The 21,067-nt window shown below is 49.6% G+C and overlaps 1 protein-coding gene across 4 annotated transcripts in view; it reads right to left on the bottom strand.

Moving 5' to 3' along the window:
• Window positions 1–1,326: 1,326 nt before the first annotated feature.
• Window positions 1,327–21,067, bottom strand: part of SH3RF3 (SH3 domain containing ring finger 3) — a 215,440-nt gene continuing 195,699 nt past the window's right edge. For 3 of the 4 annotated variants that reach the window (XM_036447977.2, XM_045584185.1, XM_045584184.1), the window contains 3 exons: window positions 19,217–19,551; window positions 7,066–7,397; window positions 1,327–2,647 (listed from right to left, as the gene is read on the bottom strand). In XM_036447977.2, coding sequence (XP_036303870.1) covers window positions 2,479–2,647; window positions 7,066–7,397; window positions 19,217–19,551 — 836 coding nt within the window. In that variant the 3' untranslated portion in view covers window positions 1,327–2,478. The remainder of the gene's footprint in view (window positions 2,648–7,065; window positions 7,398–19,216; window positions 19,552–21,067) is intronic. The other variant, XM_045584183.1, reaches the window with a different exon arrangement.

The following is a 21,067-nucleotide window of genomic DNA, read 5'->3' as shown; positions in this document are numbered from 1 at the left end:
TTTGCAGAGGACTTACTTCTGCTACCCCATGGACCTCCACTCTCTAGACCAGGTTCACACTGCCTGACAAGAAAGCAGTTATCTATATATATATAAAGAGCCAGGGTCATAACATTCAAATGGTCAAAGGCTCGACTATGCACAGCAGGCAAGCACAGAACTGCTGACCTCAAAGAGAGAGAGAGAGAGAGAGAGAGAGAGAGAGAGAGAGAGAGAGAGAGAGAGAGAGAGAGAGAGAGGCAGGGCTGATCAGTAGTGACAGGGGCTGCTGGCAAGGCCTGGAGCCAAACCTCTCTCTTTCCCAGAGGTCAGTTCAGCCTGGTGTGGCTGCTATTCAGACTTGCCTCTATGATCAGGCCTGGAGATAGGCCCTGAGATGCTGACTGGCACAGAAACCGACCAATAAGAACCAAATCTGGGTGAATTTTGAGAAGTCAATGGCTGCGTAGGAGGTGGAGCTTTTGACACTGACTGGCATAGAAACTGATCAATCGGAACCTACTATGAGTGAACTGTGAAGGCAGAACCTAAGGTGGGGGCTAAGGAGGGGTTTTAAGGGCAATAGTTTTCTGGTGTAAGGTGTTAGGAAGTGGTTCAAGTTTTTAATGACCGGTTTGGCAGTATAGTGCATATGGCTGGTTATCAGTCCAGATGTAGGGATTATGTGTTTATGTATGCCAAGAGCATCTTCTACTGATGAAAAAGGCTCTTTCCCCCCCCCCCCCCCCCACTTAAGCAATCCTAGCCTATATAATAAAAGGGTAATATGCTAATTAGACCAGGTCAATAGGCCATCATTCAGACATCCCACTTCCTTCTGGACAAAGCCATGGTGGTGGGGGCTGAGGCAAAGGCAGTTAGGGGCAATCAGACTGGGAGGGGAGGACAGTTGGGGGGTGAGATCAGGATGGCAGGGGAGGGCAGTTAGGGGCAATCAGGCTGGCAGGCAGAGAGGTTAGGGGTGACCAGGCAGGCAGGGGGACAAGGTAGGGCTGATCAGGCCAGCAGGGGGGCAGGGTAGGGGTGATCAGGCCAGCAGGAGGGCAAGGTAGGGGTGATCAGGCAGGGGGGACAAGATAGGGGTGATCAGGCCAGCAGGGGGGCAAGGTAAGGGTGATCAGGCCAGCAGGGGGGCAAGGTAGGGGTGATCAGGCAAGCAGGGGAGCAAGGTAGAGGTGATCAGGCTGGCAGGGGGGCAAAGTAGGGGAAATTAGGCCAGCAGGCAGAGGGGTTAGGGGCAATCAGGCAGGAAGGCAGACGAATAGTTAGGAGCCAGTCATTCTGGATTGCAAGAAGGATGTCTGACTACCAATTTAAACCAGCAGTTGGCCATCCCCAAGGGGTCCCAAATTGGATAGGGTGCAGGTCGGGCTGAGGAACCCCTGCCCATGCACGAATTTTGTACACGGGGCCTCTAGTGCATTATAAAAAGGAAAACCTTTACCAGGTCTTATAAATTGTGGAGGTTTACATCTGAACTGGGATAAAAACTGCACATTTCAATAGTTAAAAATCATAGTTTGATAAAATGAATTGTTGTCACTCTAGTTAAAAAAATAAGAGGGAAATTCCGCTTTTCCAGGTTAGGGTCCACTTTCATTGCCACACAAAAGGCGATTATAGCCACTTTTCCTGAAGTTGCATGTTCTTGAGTAACAATTACGCTGCCTAGACAGAGCTTTGGGCTTTGGTAAAGATTCAAAGAAATTGGCTTTTTCCAAACTCCCTTGAATCTCCTAAATGGATTCCCTCTTATCCTGTGGTTCAGGGCATTGTGGTGTTGAGAATGTGGGATTTCCAAAATTCTCTAAAGTTTATATAGTAAATATAAAAATTATGCCCATTTGATGTTTCCTCGGACATTTTTTTTCTTTCAAACTCAACCAAGTCATTACAAAAAGGCAGCACCAGATGTATGAAAATAGGCAATGTATGACCGATTATAAATATATAAAGTCTAATAGCTTTATATTAAAAAGATGTGAGAAAGAAGCAAAGCAAAGGGCAGTGGCCATCAGAAGTGTTGTTCCCAATGCTGATGGGGAGCAGCCATGGGAGCTATGGGAGCCCCACAGGCAGCACAGCCAGGCTTCCCAGGGCTGGGCAGGTGGAGGCGACTGAGGTAATAAAGAGAGCAATTTGGACCCCACCCACAGCCCAGACAGCCTGTGAAGACATTCTGTGCCCGCAGGCAGCCTTACACAGTGAGCCCCTTGGGGAGCACCTAGGGGACTCAAGGAGCAGCTTCCTCCTCCTAACTCACTTCTCTAAAGTTCACACGGAGTGGCAGGCTTCTCATCCAAGAACAACCCCAAGATGTGCTCTTGGTTGGGAGTTGGGGATGAAGACACGACCTCCACACCCCTGCGGGGGCCTTGGAAGGGACCTGAGACCTTGGGGAGTGGTGGCCCTCTCCTTGCACCTTGGGCTTCCTGGAAGGCCTTCCTCCCTGGTGAGTGGAGTGTGGAGACTTTGTCCTCAGAAGCTCTCGACGAAGCTGCCTGGGAAGAGGCCTGTGCGACCGTTCCTCTGCAGGGTCCCCTTGTACCAGCCGTCCTCACGCTTCTTGTGCACAAAGACAATGTCTCCCTCCTTCAGCTCTATTTCTGCCTCGCTCTGGGGCGGGTACGAGACCACGACACGGTACCTGAAGGGGGGACAGACACCACAGTGGGTGAGCCTGACCCAAAAGGCTGGAGAATGACCCAGGGATGGCCCGCTGTCTGCTGGCAAGATCTCTTTCTTTCCTTTTCTCCTCTGGTACATTGTTGTAATTTGGGGCTACTTTTCTCCACTTAAAATAATTCTTTTTCACTTTTATTAAAAATTTGATAGTAGCCTTTCCCTGTGATAGATGCCTTTTAAACCCTGCTCCAGGCAGCTGGGATATTTCAACCCACATGCAGCCTCTCTGAGTCACGTCCTCCGTTAGGCCACCTCAGACCTCGGCATCCCAGTGGCAGGGGCGAGACAGGTGTCCGTGTCCCCATCGTGGCACAGGACCCTGACCCTCTGAGATCACTTCATAAACAAGGCCCAGTGTTTCACTTCATTCCTGCAAAACCTGGCCCTCCCTGTGGCCTTTGAACTCTTCACCCTTCATTTTCAGACCAACATGACATATGATCCCAGTGGTGACATGACCTGCGGGGCACCTGGAGGGGTAGTTGGTTTGGTTGAGCTCCAACTAGACCAAGCACAGACCTCGGAGGGCCCAGGGGACCTCAGCAGGTGCCAGGTCAGGTGCACACAGGGTGCTGTCCCTGAGAGCTGCCCTGACAGCTCCCGGATCTGAGACAGTCTGTCTGACCCTCCCCGGCATTCTGCCAAGTGCCCTAGCACCAGGACAGGGCGGTCTGGCATACATCCCACACCCACACCTGTCCACAGGCAAGGCCTCAGAGGAGGAGGAGGAAGGCTGAAGAGAAGCTGTGCTTGATCTGAGGACCACCTTCTTCTAAAACACCATCAAAGACAAGCTAGCAGGTGCCCTTGTGCTGTACCCCTCACCGTCCCAGCCTGATAGGAATTGCCATGCCCCTACCACTCTAACCACCCATACCTTCCCCGCCCTCAGGGAACTCACAGGGGCATGTGTGCTGACATCGGACTGGACCTTCACTCTCTTTCCATCCAGCTGGGCACGGAGCAGGGCTCCAGGACAGAGTCCAAGAACTAACTGTGCACGGGTTTGGTGCAGGCCGGGAGTAGCCATTCTCACTCCCTCAAAGCCCCTAGTTGAAGGTTGCGACAGACTTGGGTAGGCTGAGGCTCTGGGGAGTACTCGGCCTGGCCAGGTCAAGGTGCTCAGTAATGGTACCTCCACTGATCACGAGGGCTGGGCCGGTGCCACCTGGAAGGGCACGCATCCAGCCACCCCAGGCCACATTCTCCCCATGGCCTCACCATGGGTCCCTCTGCTAGGAGACTTGGAGAGAGTTGCAGCCTACAGTGGGACTGGGCTGCTGGGGGAGTAGGAGGGCAGAAGTGGAGGAGGGCAGCCAGGGGCCGGGAATCCACACTGCTGGAGGAGGGAGAGGCTGGCAGTGGGCAGTGGGGTTAGTGAGACCTGCAGCTCCATCCACATCAGCCTCCCAGCAATCAGCTGCCACCACGTTCAGCTCATAGTCGCAGCTGACCAGGCCCCGATGATGCCTCTCCTGTGGGCAATAAAAGACGACAGAAGTGGAAGTGTGTGCGGGGCTGGGTGGGGATAGCAGGTTGGTGGCTCCTGCACAGAGGCCCTGGGCCATCTCCCTGCTCTCTGCACATCTGAGTGACATGATGACATGCACCCACTGCAGTTCGCCCCTCCCACCCCTCCAAACTATCTCTGGGCCTTCTGTCTTCCTTTCTCCTGCCGAAGGCTGCAGAGACCCCTGGGTGCAGTGAAGGATCCTAGCGATCTGCACAGTGGTGGTGGCCTAGAGGGGCCTGACCTGGATAGAGAGGCCTCTGAGGAGACACTGCCCTGTGTCCCTTCCTCCCTGCAGTGTCCGGGCCATGGTCCAGGCCCACTGGCCAGGTGGGGAAATGTGGGAGACTTTTTTTACCCTCATCTTCTTTGGGCCATCAGCCAGCTATAAAGGCCTGCCCCTCCCCTGCCTCCACCCGTCTCCCTCCACAAATGGCCTCTGGCAGAAAGCGTCCAGGTGACACAGCAGCAGGCTGTCCTGAGGGCTCAGTTCTATGTGGAGCCTTTCCCTGGTGTATTCTAGTTTTTATGAAACCAGGAAACTCATTATAAAACAAAAGATTCCAAGCCAGTATTTCTCAGAGGGGCTCACAGACTTCAGGACCTGGGCCCAGATGTTTGTTTCCATCCTGTCCCTCCAGCTGAGACACCAGGGATGGGGCAGGGAATGTAGATTTTAAATAAATTTTGAGGTGGGGGAGGTGTAACATACTGATGTCTGAGAGTCAAGGTGCTCAAGAAAACATTGAGCAGACTTCATCTCTCAGCCCCACTGGCTCACTGGCCTGGTACTGGCCCATCTGGGCAGAGCAAACAAGCCTTGTCAGGGCAGTGGGCTGGGCAGTATTTAGGACATCTGCTTCCATTCTTTCTTTCAATATCAGTGCTAGGAGTAGAGAAAAACGTATGACTTGTTCATACTACAGTGTTAATGAAGCTCTGAGATGGAGAACTGTGGAGCTCCCTCTGCTCAGCCCCAGTTGGAAAGAGCCAGAGTTGATCATGTTCTAGTTCTTGTGTTCAAGTGAGGGGCCAGGTGAGCCCAGGGGCTCAAGGGGCAAAGAAGGAGGAAATGAGGTCAAGGCAGGAGCTGGGAGCTGGAGTTCTAAGCATGACCTGCGGGCCATCACCCTGACGCTATTCTGATCCCCAGCCCCAGGCAGTGCAGTCCACAGTCTCGGTGGGGGCTCGTTTTCCCAAGCTTCCCAGTGATGGCAGCCCATGCCCACCCTCTCCCTGACATCTTCATCTATCCACTTTTGTTTGCAGGTCTTGCCCTTTTCCAAAGGCTCTACTCTCTTGTGTCCTTTTCAGACAATTAGGAAGTAATACCATGCACAAAGCGTTCTGCAAATCCTAGTTATTCTAAAAGCAGGTGTAAAGTCACACTTACACTTTCGCTGTTTAGCAGAAGTCAACTGTTGCTGGCCCATGTTCTCCCTCCACCACTTTGGAGAGAGACTGATTCTCAGTGGCCCAGAATCTCAAAGCCACCCCAATGGCTCAGCTCTAAATCTCTTCATCAAGACCTTGGTTGGCAAATTGTGGCCTGCACCTAATTTGTGTGGTCTGACAGCTAAGAATGTTACATTTTTAAATGGTTGAAAAAAATCAAAGGAAGAATTATAGTTCATGACACAAGAAAATTGCATGAGCTTTAAATTTCAGTGTCCATAGTAGGGTCTGCTGGAACACCCACCCCATTGTTTCCACGTGGTCTATGGCCTTTATGCCCTGGTGGCGAGGTGAGCATTGCAACAGAGATTGTGAGCTGCAACACTTACTATCTGGATCTTGTTCGAAAAGGTGTGCTGAGCGGACCCATGTGAAACCTCTCTCCATGGCACCATTTATCCTGAGCTGATGCCATCCCCCTCTCCACACCACAGCCCCATTACCCTGAGCTGATGCCATCCCCCTTCCCACACCACAGCCCAGTCCTTATTTGATTCTGATCCTCTAACCTAGGGGTGTCGAACTCAATCAGAGAAGGGGCCAAAATCTAAAATCCAGCCTAAATCGCGGGCCGAATGGTTTACTGAACAGTCATAAACTGTCATTGTGATGGAAACGCAGCGGAGTGCAGTGATGACAGCGCGGTGCGGGCCACATTGCAAGGCCTGGCGGGACGGATTTGGCCCGCGGGCCTTGTGTTTGACACATGTGCTCTAACCCCTTGTAAAACTCAAGCAACCTCACCCTACAAACACGACTTCATGGACCACATCACTTCAGTTAGACTCAGTTTCCTAAGTCTCTAGGCTGAACTCTAAGAAATTGCTGGTTTTGTTAAAAATAAAATAAATAAAATAAAATAAAATAAAATAAAATAAAATAAAATAATGTCAGCAATTTCATGCGGTTCAACCCAACAGTGTGTGTGTGTGTGTGTGTGTGTGTGTGTGTGTATAATTGAAGTCAATTTTGGGGTAATGTTTAATTTTAAGATGTCAGAATAGGCTAAAGTTAAAAAAACAAAACAAAAATGCTTCCTGTGTGGGGTGCACAGGCTTATGGGGACTTAGCCCAGCTGCCTACTCCACGGGTTCCCTAGGATTGATGGATACAGTCTCCTCTCTACGCTCTTTGGCTCAATATCCCATCAGTTCTGAACAATTTCCTGATGAATCCTAAACTCAGGACCCAGATGGATTCAGAACATGAAATTCTCTCCCATTTATTCCCAAACTGGTTTTATCCAATGCTCACCTCCAAGGTCGGGACCTGAGTAGTCCTGGCTAGTGAGAGGTGTATAGTCAATTTAGTCCTAAGGAAATCCCTGCTATCCCTGCTCCCCAAAAGTGGCTCCAGACTTCACAGATCAACACACAGCAAGGTTTTAGAGGATGCAAGCTGGCCCTCAGCCTTACCTTTCTCTGGGCAATGGCTTGGGCTCAGGGCGGGCGGCAGCCATGGAGAAAGGGGCTTGCCTGGAAGGGGATGAGAAGTTCAGGTCCAAGGAGCCCGTCTTTCTGTGCAGTGGCTCCATCCCCATCGCCCCCTGAATCTTGCTGTCTATGGGGCAGGACCCTGCGCGGCCATGGAGGGACAGTGAGGACACTTCGAGCCCCACTGCACCCTGGAGCGAGGCGTCCACTGCCACCTGGGAGTTGTGGGTGGGAGAGATGGACGGTGGGGAGCGAGACTTCTTCTTGGTGGATGCCCCGGCTAGAAGTTTCAGCAGCCCACTCTTCTTCTCTTTCTGGAAAGACACACAATATTGAAACCCATTGGATGGATGCTTCTAAGTGCCCTTGTTGTTAGTGAGGCGGGGAATAGGGGATAGAAGGTGTGTAATCCTTTTAGAAACTTTAAACAGAACCTGGGAAAGATGTTTAGAGAAAGAAAACAAAGCCAATATCTAAAGCTTTCCCAACTCCTGTTTTCCTTCCTTCCCCCAAACGCTGCATAAGTGGCCCACACAGAATCAGTAGCCCCCTGGGCAGGCTGGAAGGGGCTGTTCCTGACAGCACACCCACTCTCCATCCAGGACTTCGTCTGCCTTCAGGTTCACCAGCAGTCATCATAATGTGGCTTTTCACCTGGTTTTCTAACCTTCACAGCTGGGGTTTAATCGTTCTGCCCTGGGGTTTATGCGATGAGCTACCTCAGTGGCCCGAGGTGGAGTGTGGGAGGTGGTGAGGGGCTGGTGGTGAGCAGGGGAGACCCTGGACACAGCCTTCTCTGCAAACCTTCCTCTGCACACAATCTGGACCACCGGGGACACCTGCAGAGCTTGTGCGCCTGTGTACAGGAGTGCACCTCAGACATCCCCCAGTCACTTGTCCCAGTGCTGAGGACTGCGGTGAGGGCAACTCCCCTATGCCCTGGATTCCCTCACTGGTGAATATACCGTGAAATCTTGTCACCCGGCAGCTGCTCTCCTACCTTCAGTGATGTGACAACCTTCAGGACATGGTTCCATACATACAAAGCCAGCGACATAATCACAAGGATCTGCCCTTACAATAATGAAGCTTGTCTCAGCATCATCTCATTAGGGACACACAGACCCCTCTCTGGGCCTAGAACCCACTCCAAGTACTGATAGAGGAGCCCCGGCACCACCCTGAAGGCCACCTGCTGGGGGGACACTCAGCACGGTCCTCGTCAGGACTCGGCTCTGCAGGAGCATCTCCCCTTCCTCTCGGGTTGTGTGACTCCAAGGTGCTCTACACAGAGGCTGAGAGCCAGGCTGCCCTGGTGACACCAGCCCAGTGTCCTTGGGTGTCTGCACTTCTATTTCCTTGAACTCTGTGCAGCACTGGGTGTGCAGGACGTCTCACCTCGGCCTCCCCGGCGGTGCCAGTGTAGAGAACATGGAGTGTGGAAAATGCTGCCATTGACACTGTGGGGATATTCTCCGTGTGGGAGAGAAGAATCACGTTCACCTGGGGCTGTGCCACATGTGTGGTGTGCGTGACTGCATGTGAGGGGAAGAAAATGTGGACACACAGAGAGGTGCTGTTAGAACCATGTGCTTGCTTTGGAATTTGGGCACTGGCATGGCTTTATTGGAATTTAGTTTTCTAATGTCCAATGGAAGTTAGGTGGCCAGCAGATCTAGGGATATGGTGTAAAGGGATGGCAGTGCACAAGAGTCTAAACCTAGACCACTGGATCGGTGATGGCTACCAAAAGTCTGCTTTAGTCCCAGCTCACCGGACTCTTAGGTTTCCTATTTCTGTCTTCCTTGTCTGCATGGTTAGAAGCTCCTGGGGGAGTCAGTGTGCTGAAACTTCCTTAAAATACACATATGTAGTAACATCCTTAAGCTAAGTCATTAACACTGTAGTATGAACAAGTCATATGTTTTTCTCTACTCCTAGCACTGATATTGAAAGAAAGGATGGGAGCAGATGTCCTAAATACTGTCCACAATGATAAAAGGCTAACATGGGCAAGCCTTTGTCAGCCCTGTTTCAGCATCCTCGACAAAAACATGCATGGGCGTATTTCAGTAATTCAGCCACTAGGGGGCATCATGCATCTGGCTCAGAGGTTGCCTCAAGACATCCTGGTCCCTCACCTACCCTGTTTTCCCGAAAATAAGACAGTGCCTTATATTAATTTTTGCTCCCAAAGATGCGCTAGGTCTTATTTTCAGGGGATGTCTTATTTTTCCATGAAGAAGAATACAGTACACATTTATTGTTAAGTGAAAATAAAGGAAATTTATTACCTCTATACGGTACGGTAGTACGGTAGTTGTCAACACAAACAAGACAAACTGAATCCTACAGTATCAATAATTTACTCATTTATTCAATGACAATCATGTCATCATCTTCTGGAACATCATCATAACAATCCAATTCCTGAATTTCCTGGTGAATTTCTTGTGACTCCATTTCTTTCAGAATCAGTGGACCAAATCTCTCATGGTTAGCGAGGGGGGGCCTTATTTTCGGGGGATGCATTATATTTCACTCAGAAGGAAACCTGTAAGTAGGTCTTATTTTCAGAGGATCTTATTTTCGGGAAAACAGTAGCTAGGGCTTCTGCTGCCAACACTACCGAAAGGTGTTGGCAGCTGGCAGTGAGTGTCTGGCTCTGCATGAACTGAGACCCTTAAGGGAGGGCACTGGAGCTGTGAGGACACAGAATAAATGTGAGGGGTATTATCTGATGGTCCATGGCCCTCTGGGCTCAGCTGTCAGAGCCCCCAAATCTCAAGTCCCTGGCCTTGGTTTCCTACTGGCACACTTCCCCCACTTAGCCTTCTCCAGCCCCTCTTTTATTCTTCTTCATGAGCAGAGAACAGATTTGATCAACACATTCTTGCTTGCAAGGCACTGCTGTGAGATGTATATGGAGCTGAGAGAAGACAGAGCCACTGGGACACTTAGCATGTCACAGTGAAGTCCAGCCTCAGCTGTTTGGAAAGAGATGGGTAATTGCAATGGACAGTTTCCTGTCCTAGTTTTCGATGAGTAAATCATTTTCTTAATTTGATTATGGCAAACACTGATATCATGACTGGAGAACTGTCCACAATAGAATTCTGGCAATGCCTTCCTTAAGCATCTGGTTATTACAAACTGTTGTGGCATCAGTGTCCTGGCAGTCACCTAGCACCGACTTTGCAGACCACTCCAGGCCCTCCCTGGGGTCTCTTTTTTCTGTAATGCAGGTTAAGTTTAGTTAATAAGCACTTCCAGGGCACTGGGAAGAGACTCATGTCAACTTTACAGGCAACATCCTGGGGAGAATGAGGCTTTACTGTAGGGGTGTCGAACTCAATCAGAGAAGGGGCCAAAATCTAAAATCCAGCCTAAATCGCTGGCTGAATGGTTTACTGAACAGTCATAAACTGTCATTGTGATGGAAACGCAGCGGAGTGCAGTGATGACAGCGCGGTGCGGGCCACATTGCAAGGCCTGGCGGGACGGATTTGGCCCGCGGGCCTTGTGTTTGACACATGTGCTTTAGTGGATGCAGTTTAGGGTTGCTCTGGGCTGAGAGTTACGTTAAAGAAAGATAGCTTTGCTGGGGTTCTCCCAGGACCAGGACCAAATTAGGGATTTTCTCGGGCCCAGTGAGTTGCAGAGAATGATGTTTCTGTTAGTTTTCAGGGATCATTGCTTTCCTACCCAACCTTATCAGCATTCTGCTGTCCCCAGCTGTGGCTCAAAACACCCTCCAGGGTGAATCACTTTTCAGCCTTGGTGGGGACTGCAAACAGTCCGCACTGTGGGAACAAAATGCCCCCCACAAGTCCTGCCATGGGAGGCAGACATGTCAGCAGTTTCATCCTCCCTCTGCCCCCAAATGAGGGTGGAGTGCTGCCACCCAGTGGGGACAAGCCCCCCTCTGTGCAGCCCTCCCCAGCTCCCCATGCAGTTACATAGCCAAGATCCCTATCCCACTTTCCTGTCATAATCTATGCCAGCGGGGCTGAGGGACCAGGAGAACGGTGCAGCCTCAGCTGGCCACAGGAGGCCCACCTCCGAGTCCCAGATGCATAGACACTGCCTCACAGAGTTGTTGAAATGAAAGATATGAGTACTTTCTAAACCATGAATGCATCTCACAAATATTGATTATATTATTGTTTTTATGATGTGTTTGGATATTTTTAAGTTTCTGCAAAATACCTAGGACCTAGTTAGTTCTCAATACTTTTCTGTTAAATAAATAAAATGGATTTCATCTCCACCACTTGGTGTCTCACCGTTAACCTTTGTTTTGTCTTGGGAAAGCACATGGGACAATGCAGGCTCTCCCACTTGGTGAACAAAAAAACTAACCAGGGAATTAGATAAAATATAACTTTGGGGCCCCACCCACCAAGATTCTGAAACAGGGACAAAAGCAGTGACTCTGATTCCGATCCCAGCAGGTGATCAGGCAGAAGCAAATGGCCATCTGTGTAGCCTGGTGAGCGATTGCAGAGGACTGCAGGCAGTGAAATCAAAACACAGAGAAGGGACAGATTCTAGGGAAGGTGATAAAATCAGGAAACAAGGGTTATTGAGCACCTGCTTAGGAAAAGAGCTGTTCAGCCACATCATGGCTGCCTTGGAGACAGATGGCATATCTGCCAGCATCATTTATTAGTTTACTGAACTTGAACAAGTTTTAACTGCTTTTAGAATCAGCTTCTTCATGTATAAAATGGAACACACACACACACACACACACACACACACTCACAAATTATCCTGGAAACTGTTTCTTGAGAACAGAGCCAGACACTCTTCTAAAGTCTTGTACATACATTAGCTCATTAAGTTCTTAAAGTAGACATAAGGCAATTAGTTAATAAGTTGCACAATCTGGATTTGAACCCAGAACTCAATTTCAAATTTTAACTGCAACTTTGCTGCTTTGTCCTGAGAACTAAGACAATGCACACAATCCAGTATGGCATTTGATAACTGTAAATGCCCATACACACTGTTCAGACTTTCATTTGTTTAAGTCATTTCAGGAAAGGGCATGGGGATTTACATAGAAAGATGATGATAAGACTCTGGCAGGGACAGCATGATGACAAGATGGGCTGGCTGGTCCCAGGTCTTCCTGGTGACACAGGCAGCACTCCGCCCCTCTGGGCTCCTCTTCAAGAGGACACCTGGAGAGCAGTGCTTAGTGCTCCTGAGAAGACTGAGGATGATGACATGCAGAGCACCTAGTGAAGTGCCTGGCACACAGCAAAGAGGGTTGTGAGGATGCAGAGCTCCAGTGGGTTATGCCACAGCTCTTCATCCATTCATCTGGCCCCAGCCAGCGTTCACTTCCTATTGGCACCGGCTGAGGGCGGAGGAAGTACACATCTCATGGTTCCCCCACAAAGGAAGATGCAAATAGGATCATAGGGCCAGATGCACATCTGGGAGCCTCTGGGAGCCTCATGTGCAACAATAGGCTGATAATATTCTCCATGTCCCTGAGACGGTCCATCCTGATAAGTCATTGGGGATGTCTCAGAAGATCCAAGAGTGAAGAAGCACAGACATTCAGGCCTCAGGGTGGGAATGTTGTAAGAAGCAAGGCACAATAAACATGTTTCCCACATTTCACTCAAACTCAGCCTGCCAAGTAGAAAGCCTGAGGGACCCTAGTGACAACATGGTGATGACCAGAAATTGTGCTTAAAAGAGACAATGACCTCCTTTGGACCCCTCCTCTCCCTGAACCAGGTGCCTCTAGGGCACTGGCATCCTTATTTCCTCCTCTTGAACTTCTTGACACTACTGATGGCTTCTTCTGCGGCTTTTCTGAACAGCAGTTAGATCTTCTTCCCATAACTGCTTTCTCCCCTGTTGCAAACACACCTGGACTCCCCCTTTCCCAGTAATTCTCAGGCTTGGCCCTCCTGTGTAGAAACATCTTTAGCCCCAACATCTCCAATGAGTTCTAGGACTAATCTGCCACTTCAAAAGACATCAGAAGCTCTGAGATGGAGAATTGTGGAGCTCCCTCTGCCCAGCCCCAGTTGGAGAGAGCCAGAGCTGATCATGTCCTGGTTCTTGTGTTCAAGTGAGGGGCCAGGTGAGCCCAGGGGCTCAAGGGGCAAAGAAGGAGGAAATGAGGTCAAGGCAGGAGCTGGGAGCTGGAGTTCTAAGCATGACCTGCGGGCCATCACCCTGACGCTATCCTGATCCCCAGCCCCAGGCTGTGCAGGCAGTGCAGTCCACAGCCTCTGTGGGGGCTCGTTTTCCCAAGCTTCCCAGTGATGGCAGCCCATGCCCACCCTCTCCCTGATGTCTTCATCTATCCACTTTTGTTTGCAGGTCTTGCCCTTTTCCAAAGGCTCTACTCTCTTGTGTCCTTCTAAGACAGTTAGGAAGTAATACCCCACACCTTCTTTTACAAAGGAGGAAACAAAGTCAAGCTCATAGACATGGAGAACATCAACCATGTGCCTGGTGGTTTGTATGCACTTCTATTTTAATGTACTTGTCCTTGGCTAGGGCTGCCACAACAAAATACTGTAGATGGGGAGGCTTAGGCACCAGAAACTGATTTTCTCACCATCTGAAAACTGGAAGTCTGAGGTCAGATTGCAAGCATGGTGAGATTCCTCATGAGGGGTGAGGGCTCTTCTGCTGCAGATGGCTGCCTTCTCACTGTGTCCGCATGTGGCCTTTCCTCATTGTGTGTGCGGGAGAACAGAGACCTCTCCTCCTCTTCTTAGAGACCACTAATCCCATCAGGAGGCCCTGAATTATCAAACCCTACTCACCCTTGAAAGGCCCCACCTCACATTGCGGGGAGACCTTTAACTTACAAACCTGGGGGGACACAAACATTTAGTCCAAAATAGTCCTCTCCATAACAGCTGTTTAAGGGCACAGTTACCTCACTTACAGTTGAGGAAATTCAAGTTCAGAGAGATGACATGGGTGGATGGGGCCTTGGACCCAGGTCCTTGCATGTGGACTCCAGGCTTCCTGTACCACCACATTGCCCGCCATCCCTAGTGCAGGGACAAAGGAGGGTTATTTTCCACTCATCACTGAGCTCTCCCTTCTCACAGGTTGTGATGGCATGTTAGAGCACAAAGATCTTCCATGAGCTTCACACACACACACACACACAAACCACATAAACACATATACATACATGCACACATTCACATAGACATACACACATGCTGTAGTTTTAATAAACAAGTGTGAGATGGAAACATGAAAGCACATCCCAAATATTTCAATGAAAACAGTTACAGAAATGTTGGAAACATGTACAACTGAGAGGCAAATCAGGCATTCAAATAATTGATGAGAAGAATTCTGTGAGATACCAAACACTGAACTTCAATATTCTTACTGGAAGCATTAAGACTTCTAGATAACCAATCAAACCAAATGGCTGGCTTGTAAAAATCAACAGATCACATTTCCCACAGATGGGGAGTTCAGAAACTAGAAGTCCCCATCTTGATCTTAAGGCATAACTGGGATGTGAGGCAGGCAACAGCCTAGGGAATCGAAATTATGCAAGCTCGAATATATCAGTGAGACAGCTAGCCTGCTTCATGGGAGCTGAGGAAAAGAAAAGGAATGAAAGAGCAAGAGCCACAGAGACAGAAGTGTGGAACTTGACAAGGCCACAAGGGCATAAATAACTCTTAAATTACTTGACCAAACCCTGGCTGGCTAGCTCAGTTGTTTGAAATGTTGCCCCAATATGCCAAGGTTGTGGGTTCAATTCCCAGTCATGGCACATACAAGAAACAACCAATGAATGCATAAGTGGAACAACAAAGTAATGTTACTCTACAAAGTAATGTTTCTCTCTCTCTAAAAAAATCAATCCATAAATTTTTTTTTAAAAATTGCTTGCTTATGACACTGCCTCTGATCATTATGTTCATTTCCCTCTGAAAGACCCTGCTCAGCTGGCTCAGAGCACCGCATGGGCCCTTTTGTCACTGTCAGTGACACCTTCTCCCTGAGGGTCTCTCTCAGTCTTGCCATCATTCAGGCAATGCTACCAGGTTGGGGAGGCGAGCAGGCCCAGCTTACAGGACCAGCAGGGACAGATTTCCTCTGTGAAGGCCTGGAAGGGTTCTTTCCCACAGCCCAGTCCCTGACCTGCGTGCCCCTGGGACAGCATTTACATGGACTTTCTGACACTGGGGGTGGGGCGGTGCTGGTGTGAGGGACTGGTTACCCCAGGAGTAAAGTGAGCCCTGTTGATGAGATGGAGCAGTATGAGAGACAGTGAGGAGACCCCAGGAAAGAGTCCTGGGAGCCTGGTGCTCAGGGGCTTCTCTGACAGGCTCACTCTGCCCCACTCCGGGGCAAGCTTAGCAGTGAAAGAGGGAACCTGGGGCAAGTGGACAAGCCTCATGGCAGCTGCAGCAGGACCGGCCACCCCCACCTCCCCATGCACAGCCACCTCCATCCCTCCCCAGGAGCCTCTCACACTCTTAGGCCATCTGGAACCACCTACTCTCTGAAATAATGGCCACTCTAGGAAGACTACTTCTCTCTCCTCTGCTCTGTCACATCACACAACCTATTGGGCCATCTTCAGCTATTTTACCTCCATGACAATGGACCACGAGGGCATAGACCTTGCTGCAATTGTCCTGTACCCAGAGCCCCCAGAGCACTCCATGTTCTGAATGTGACACCAGCCCACACCTGACAAGTGGCCGTGAGCCCAGTGCGCAGCTGCTCCTCCACCAAAGAGAGGCCCCAGCCGGGGCAGGTCTCACCTCCAAGTCCTCAGAGGAGCCCGGACACAGAATGGGGAGCACTCCCATTGCTTCCAGGAGAGAAGCTGTCTTCCCTAGGCCACCATCCCAGAGATGATGCATGGTTGGCTGGGTTTAATATTGTTCAATGAGGGAGGATTAAAGTGCTGGAGTTTCAATTCTCCAGAAATTGTTTTGGACTCAGCACCCAAGAAGCTGTAGAAATGTGTGACCCAGTTCTCTTGCCACCTCAGCTCAATGCCATCATCTTTTCATTGAAGTAGGAAGACTCTGCTAACCTAGTAGTAATTATAGCATAACATTAATTCCTTTAAAATTGCCTCATAGGAGATTAGGTCAAACAGCAGAAAGGCAGAAATCAGAAGCCTGCTCCCTCCTAAGGGCCTGGGCTATGCAATCACTTTGTCAGGTTTGGCTAACTTTGCCTTGTGTTTGGATTTCCAACAGGCCTCTGGCATTTCTGCAGAACAAACACAGTGCTACCACAAATCAGATTAAGTAAAATGCATTCAGATAACGTTTTTTGTAAAATCTGGCACCCTTCTGAAGAATGTCTGGAACGGAACAAGAAAGATTAAGCACTTTATTATTCAAGCAGGTATGCCGAGCTCAGGTACTTATGAATTTTAGACACGAAACAGATGGATAGAATCCACTTTCTCCACCGGAAGAGCAGCAGCAGGTCTGTGAGTGGCACACAGGGGAGCAGTCTGCTTCATCAAGGGGATGCCAGATTTCTGGGGCTCAGTTATAATTGAAGCTATTAGTTCCATTAGCACATGGTGGGCTGACAGCATGTCAGGCTCAGACAGGCAGCCCACAGCTTTGTGGGATGCTTTAGATTCTCTTCCTCATTTATGTGATTCTTAAGACAGGCTGCTTCCAGGAAATGTGAGGCACACACCCAGCCTGAGGGCCTTAGCGGTACAGACGCAGGTGGCAGCTGGCCAGGCCCTTTCCAGCCCTGCCACACAGCACCTCCCTGAATAAGGGTCCTGATTTAGGCTTCCATCCAGGTCCAATCTTAATTTGGCAACTGCTCCTCAATTTCTCTAAGGAGCCACCATCTTGAAGTACTGTATGGTTGTTATCACATGAGAATGATCAGAAGAGGATGGAATTTGAAAGAAGCTGAGGTTTCAGAATCCAGGTGAACTGTGTTCTGCAGGTCGGCCCAGTCCAGGGTCCACTTGCTCTCCTCTGAATTACCCATCTGTCCATGGAGGAAGATGGCACATTTCCCAGACCCTATTACTTGGGAGCAAAGCATAAATTGCTTCCTGTGCCTCGAGGAGTCTGTGTCCAACCACAAGCATGGCCAGTATGAGCTGCTGTAGGCCTGTGCATTTCCACTGCCAGGCCCAGCCTGGGGAGTCATCCGAGCTAAGCTGCTTTCCATGTGGGAGCAGCACTTTCATCCGAAGAGCCTTTCATTAAGAGGGGCCCTGGACTCAACTGCTCCTTCTGACATAGGGGAACTATTAATGGAGAGTAAGCCTTGAATGAAAGCAAAACACTTGCTAAGTGTCTAACCGGTTGGGCCTGTCAAAAACTGACCCAATGTTGGTTTTCATTAGCGACACACTTAAGAGGGCAAAGGTGGTGAATAATATCACTCACCATATCGGTCCCTATGAGCCTGATCCTGCCCAACAATGAGCCACAATGAATGAAGCCAGCCCTGTTTCACTAACTGGAGAGAGGGAACTGAGGCAAAGAACCAGAAACGTTGACAGAGAAATTATGGCTCTTCCCTTTCTAAGTCTGTCTCCTGTTCTTTCTCAGCATTTCGGAGGCCGAGGGGATCTTGTTTTTCAGGAAAGATGTCCTTGTGAGAGGGTGGAACCACCCCACCTCTGCCAGCAAAAAGGCCCAGCACATCCTCACAAGGCTGCAGGTTGAAGGATCAAGACCCAAATGACTTTCAAACATAGACACAAAGCGCAGAGCAACCACTTCACTTCACACCTAGCAAGCCTATCAATATCTGGGGATTTGAGCTTTGAGAGCTCAGCAGGAGCAGTTATGACTGAGGTCTCCTCCACACCAGCTGCACAGGAACTACTTTCCTTTGGACTGGACGAGAGGTTGTGATCAGACCTGAGCATCAGGGAGGCCCTGAAGAATCTGGTGTGTGCATCTTTGTGGGATTCCTGGACTCCCACCATCCACAGGGAGCTGGGTGGTGGGTGTGACTCAGGAGCTCCTAGGCTGATGGACTGAGCAGTCAGCCCAGCTTAGGTATGTGGTTCCTAAAGAGCCGAGTGGCTGCTCTCCCTGTAAATACACAATCCAGGGTTAAGATCTCATCCAAGCCCTAGTTAGCACACTCTATTCAATAGACTGATTTCACATAGAAAGGTTTGAAAAGATTTACAGAATGTGTCAAGATGAGAGAATGAGCTTAAACCTTTCATACAACAAGGCCGATAAAGAGAGTGGATCCCTGTTGTGGACCTAGGCCCGCACTCCAAGGAGCCGCTAGGTGGGCGGTGGCCCCTGAGCACGGGGGCTGTTTCACTGGCTGAAGAAAGGTAGAACTCTCACCAACAAGTTTCTTCTATAGATTACATGTTAAAATGATACTATATTTGGATATGGGGTTTAATAGATTATACTATTAAAATGAATTTGTTTTAATTTTATTTTAAAATTATTTCAACTTTTTTAAAAAAGGTGGCTACTAGAAGATTTCACATTAGATATGTGTCTTGAAATGGCTTTATTGGACAGCATTGATTTAGAAACCTGGAGTGTAATCCTGATTGATCCAGTGTCTGGATGGGTGGCAACTGAGGCAAGCTCATTGGAATCAGATTTATTTTGTAAAAATAAGCCTACTTCCTTCACAGTTAAAAGAAGAGCTAGCAATGCCACCCATAGCAACTCAGGCTGGCATCCTGCTCCCATTTCTCCTCAGAAAGCGGGCCTGAACGGTGCTTCTGAGCGGTGGTGCCTGCTCAGGGCTGACACAGGGAGGGCATGGCTGCCACTCCTGTGACACAGAAGCAGGTTTGTGTGTTATGTTATAATATCCTGGTGCATGGCAAAGAGAGTGTTGTTCTAACAAAATGAGCATAGCACAATGATTTTCCAATAAATGATGAACACATCTTGAGGAGAAGACACATTTTTATGATTTGCATAAAAATGGTAGTTGGGCTTGGGCAGTTGGACCTGTGGCCTGCCTAGAATCCACTGTGACAACCAGCCACTTGCTGGTCTGGCTTCCCTGTCTGCCGTGTACCTGGTGCCCACCTTCAAGCCTTAATTGTACAAAATGTCTTTTGTGTCTTGTGCCAAAGAGTTACAATAACCAGCTCACCCAGGATGGGCTGGCTGCTTACCTTTTCAGTTTTCTTCTCGTCTGGTTTGCATCTCACGTTGGTGGGGCTGGATGTAGATAGGCCACTGACGGTCCCCACTCCAGCCTCCCCGTTGAGGTTGGCAGCAGTGACATTGGGAGGTGTGACAGCCGATGCTGCTGACGTGAGTGGGATGGCTGGCCAGGGGCACTGGGCGCCACCAATGGTCTGCACTGGGGGCTGGTGGAGGTGCTGCAGGGACACCGTGGAGTGGGGCCTGCGGCTGGCAGTGGGCAAGCGGGACGGGGAGTTCTGGGTGCACAGGGGCGACACCATGGTGGTTGGTTGGTCCTGAGCCTGAGCAGAGGAGTGGGCAGCTGGAGCACAGGATGGGAGAGACAGTGGGTAGACAGTTTAGTTTGAAACCTGCCATGCAATTGCAATGCACTCTTTCCTGAGACAATTTCCCCAGTCTCTGTACAACTGGCACAACACAGGGAAAGCTTGAGGCCCAGAACCCTAAGAATGCACACAGACTAACCTGCCCTCAGGACTGGGGACACCATCTCTTGCCTTGCCACCAGTCTCCTACTGAGTCTTGGACCAGCCTTCTCCGCTGCGATGGGCTAATGCACTCACCCTTGTTAGACTGTGTCCATAAAGTAAGGCCTCAAGGAGAGCTCTGAAGAAGCCTGCCTGTGAGGGGCCTGTGTCAGCAGTTCCCGACCGCAGTATTCAGTGCTTTGTTTCTGACATTTGGTACTTGGCCTGGTTGAGCTGTGCTCATCACAGGACAAAGCAGCTTGTATGTTTCTCCTCACCCCCAAAGTCCAGGGAGCATGCGACCCCATTCCCTGCCTGCAAACTGCAGCCTCAGTTTCGCGATTCACACAACAGGAGCCTCGTGGCCAGGAAATTACCCTTGTCTAAAGATGCTAGGACTCTAGCCCAGCTGGCATGACTCAGAGGTTGAATGTCGACCTATGAACCAGGAAGTTATGGTGTGATTATGGTCAGGGCATGTGCCCAGGGCTTGATCTCCAGTAGGTGGCATGCAGGAGGCAGCCGATCAATGTTTCTCACTCATCATTGATGTTTCTATCCCTCCATCTCCCTTCCTCTCTGAAATCAATAAAAAAAAATATTTTTTAAAATGATGCTAAGACTCTAAAAGAAAAATAGAGTTTTTTCCAAACATAGTGCCATGTTAAAATGAATCCTATTACAGCTTGTGTTAGTAATTTTGAAGAACTGTCTCCTTACTAATTACAGAAACAAACAGGGGACAGAATGGCCACACCATAGGGACAGAGTTCTAGGCAGGTGGGTCTGGCCTAAAAAGAGATCCATGGGTGGCAGCAGACATCACTTCACACTCAGCGTCCCTCTAATGCTGCACTGCCCACTTCCAGTGTGTTGGCCTTGTTAACCAGAGAAGAGGGATGCCACACTGCCACAATGCTCCAGTGCCAGACTTTGTGGCATGCGTGTCCTCAACAACATGGAAATTTTACACGCAATGAAGCTATGTTCGCAGGCCCCACCTTGGACAAAGCAAATACTCAGACACCTGCCCGGCTCCGCAAACAACCCCTTCCTCTGACAGTGTGCTGGGAGCCCATCCTCTCTTTCCAGGAAGTGAGACAGAGGAAGTCTTATTTATGATTTTAAAAAACTACTCAGAATTTGGGATGGCTTTGGATCCTTCCTCAACGTGGCTTCTCATTTCAAAGGAGAAGACCAGGTTAGGCACTGATGCAGATCCATGAAGCCACTGGGGTCATTTAATCCCCCCTGACATAATCAGTCATTTATCTGCCCCTCCCCTGCTGCCATTTATCAGCAGCGTGTAATGGGAGATGACAGCTCAGCCAGGGAAGGGCAAAAGCACTT

The sequence above is a fragment of the Pipistrellus kuhlii genome, unplaced genomic scaffold, assembly GCF_014108245.1.
Source record: "Pipistrellus kuhlii isolate mPipKuh1 unplaced genomic scaffold, mPipKuh1.p scaffold_m20_p_2, whole genome shotgun sequence".
In the NCBI taxonomy this organism is placed as follows: Eukaryota; Metazoa; Chordata; class Mammalia; order Chiroptera; family Vespertilionidae; genus Pipistrellus; species Pipistrellus kuhlii.
This window is presented reverse-complemented; position numbering and strand designations above follow the sequence as displayed.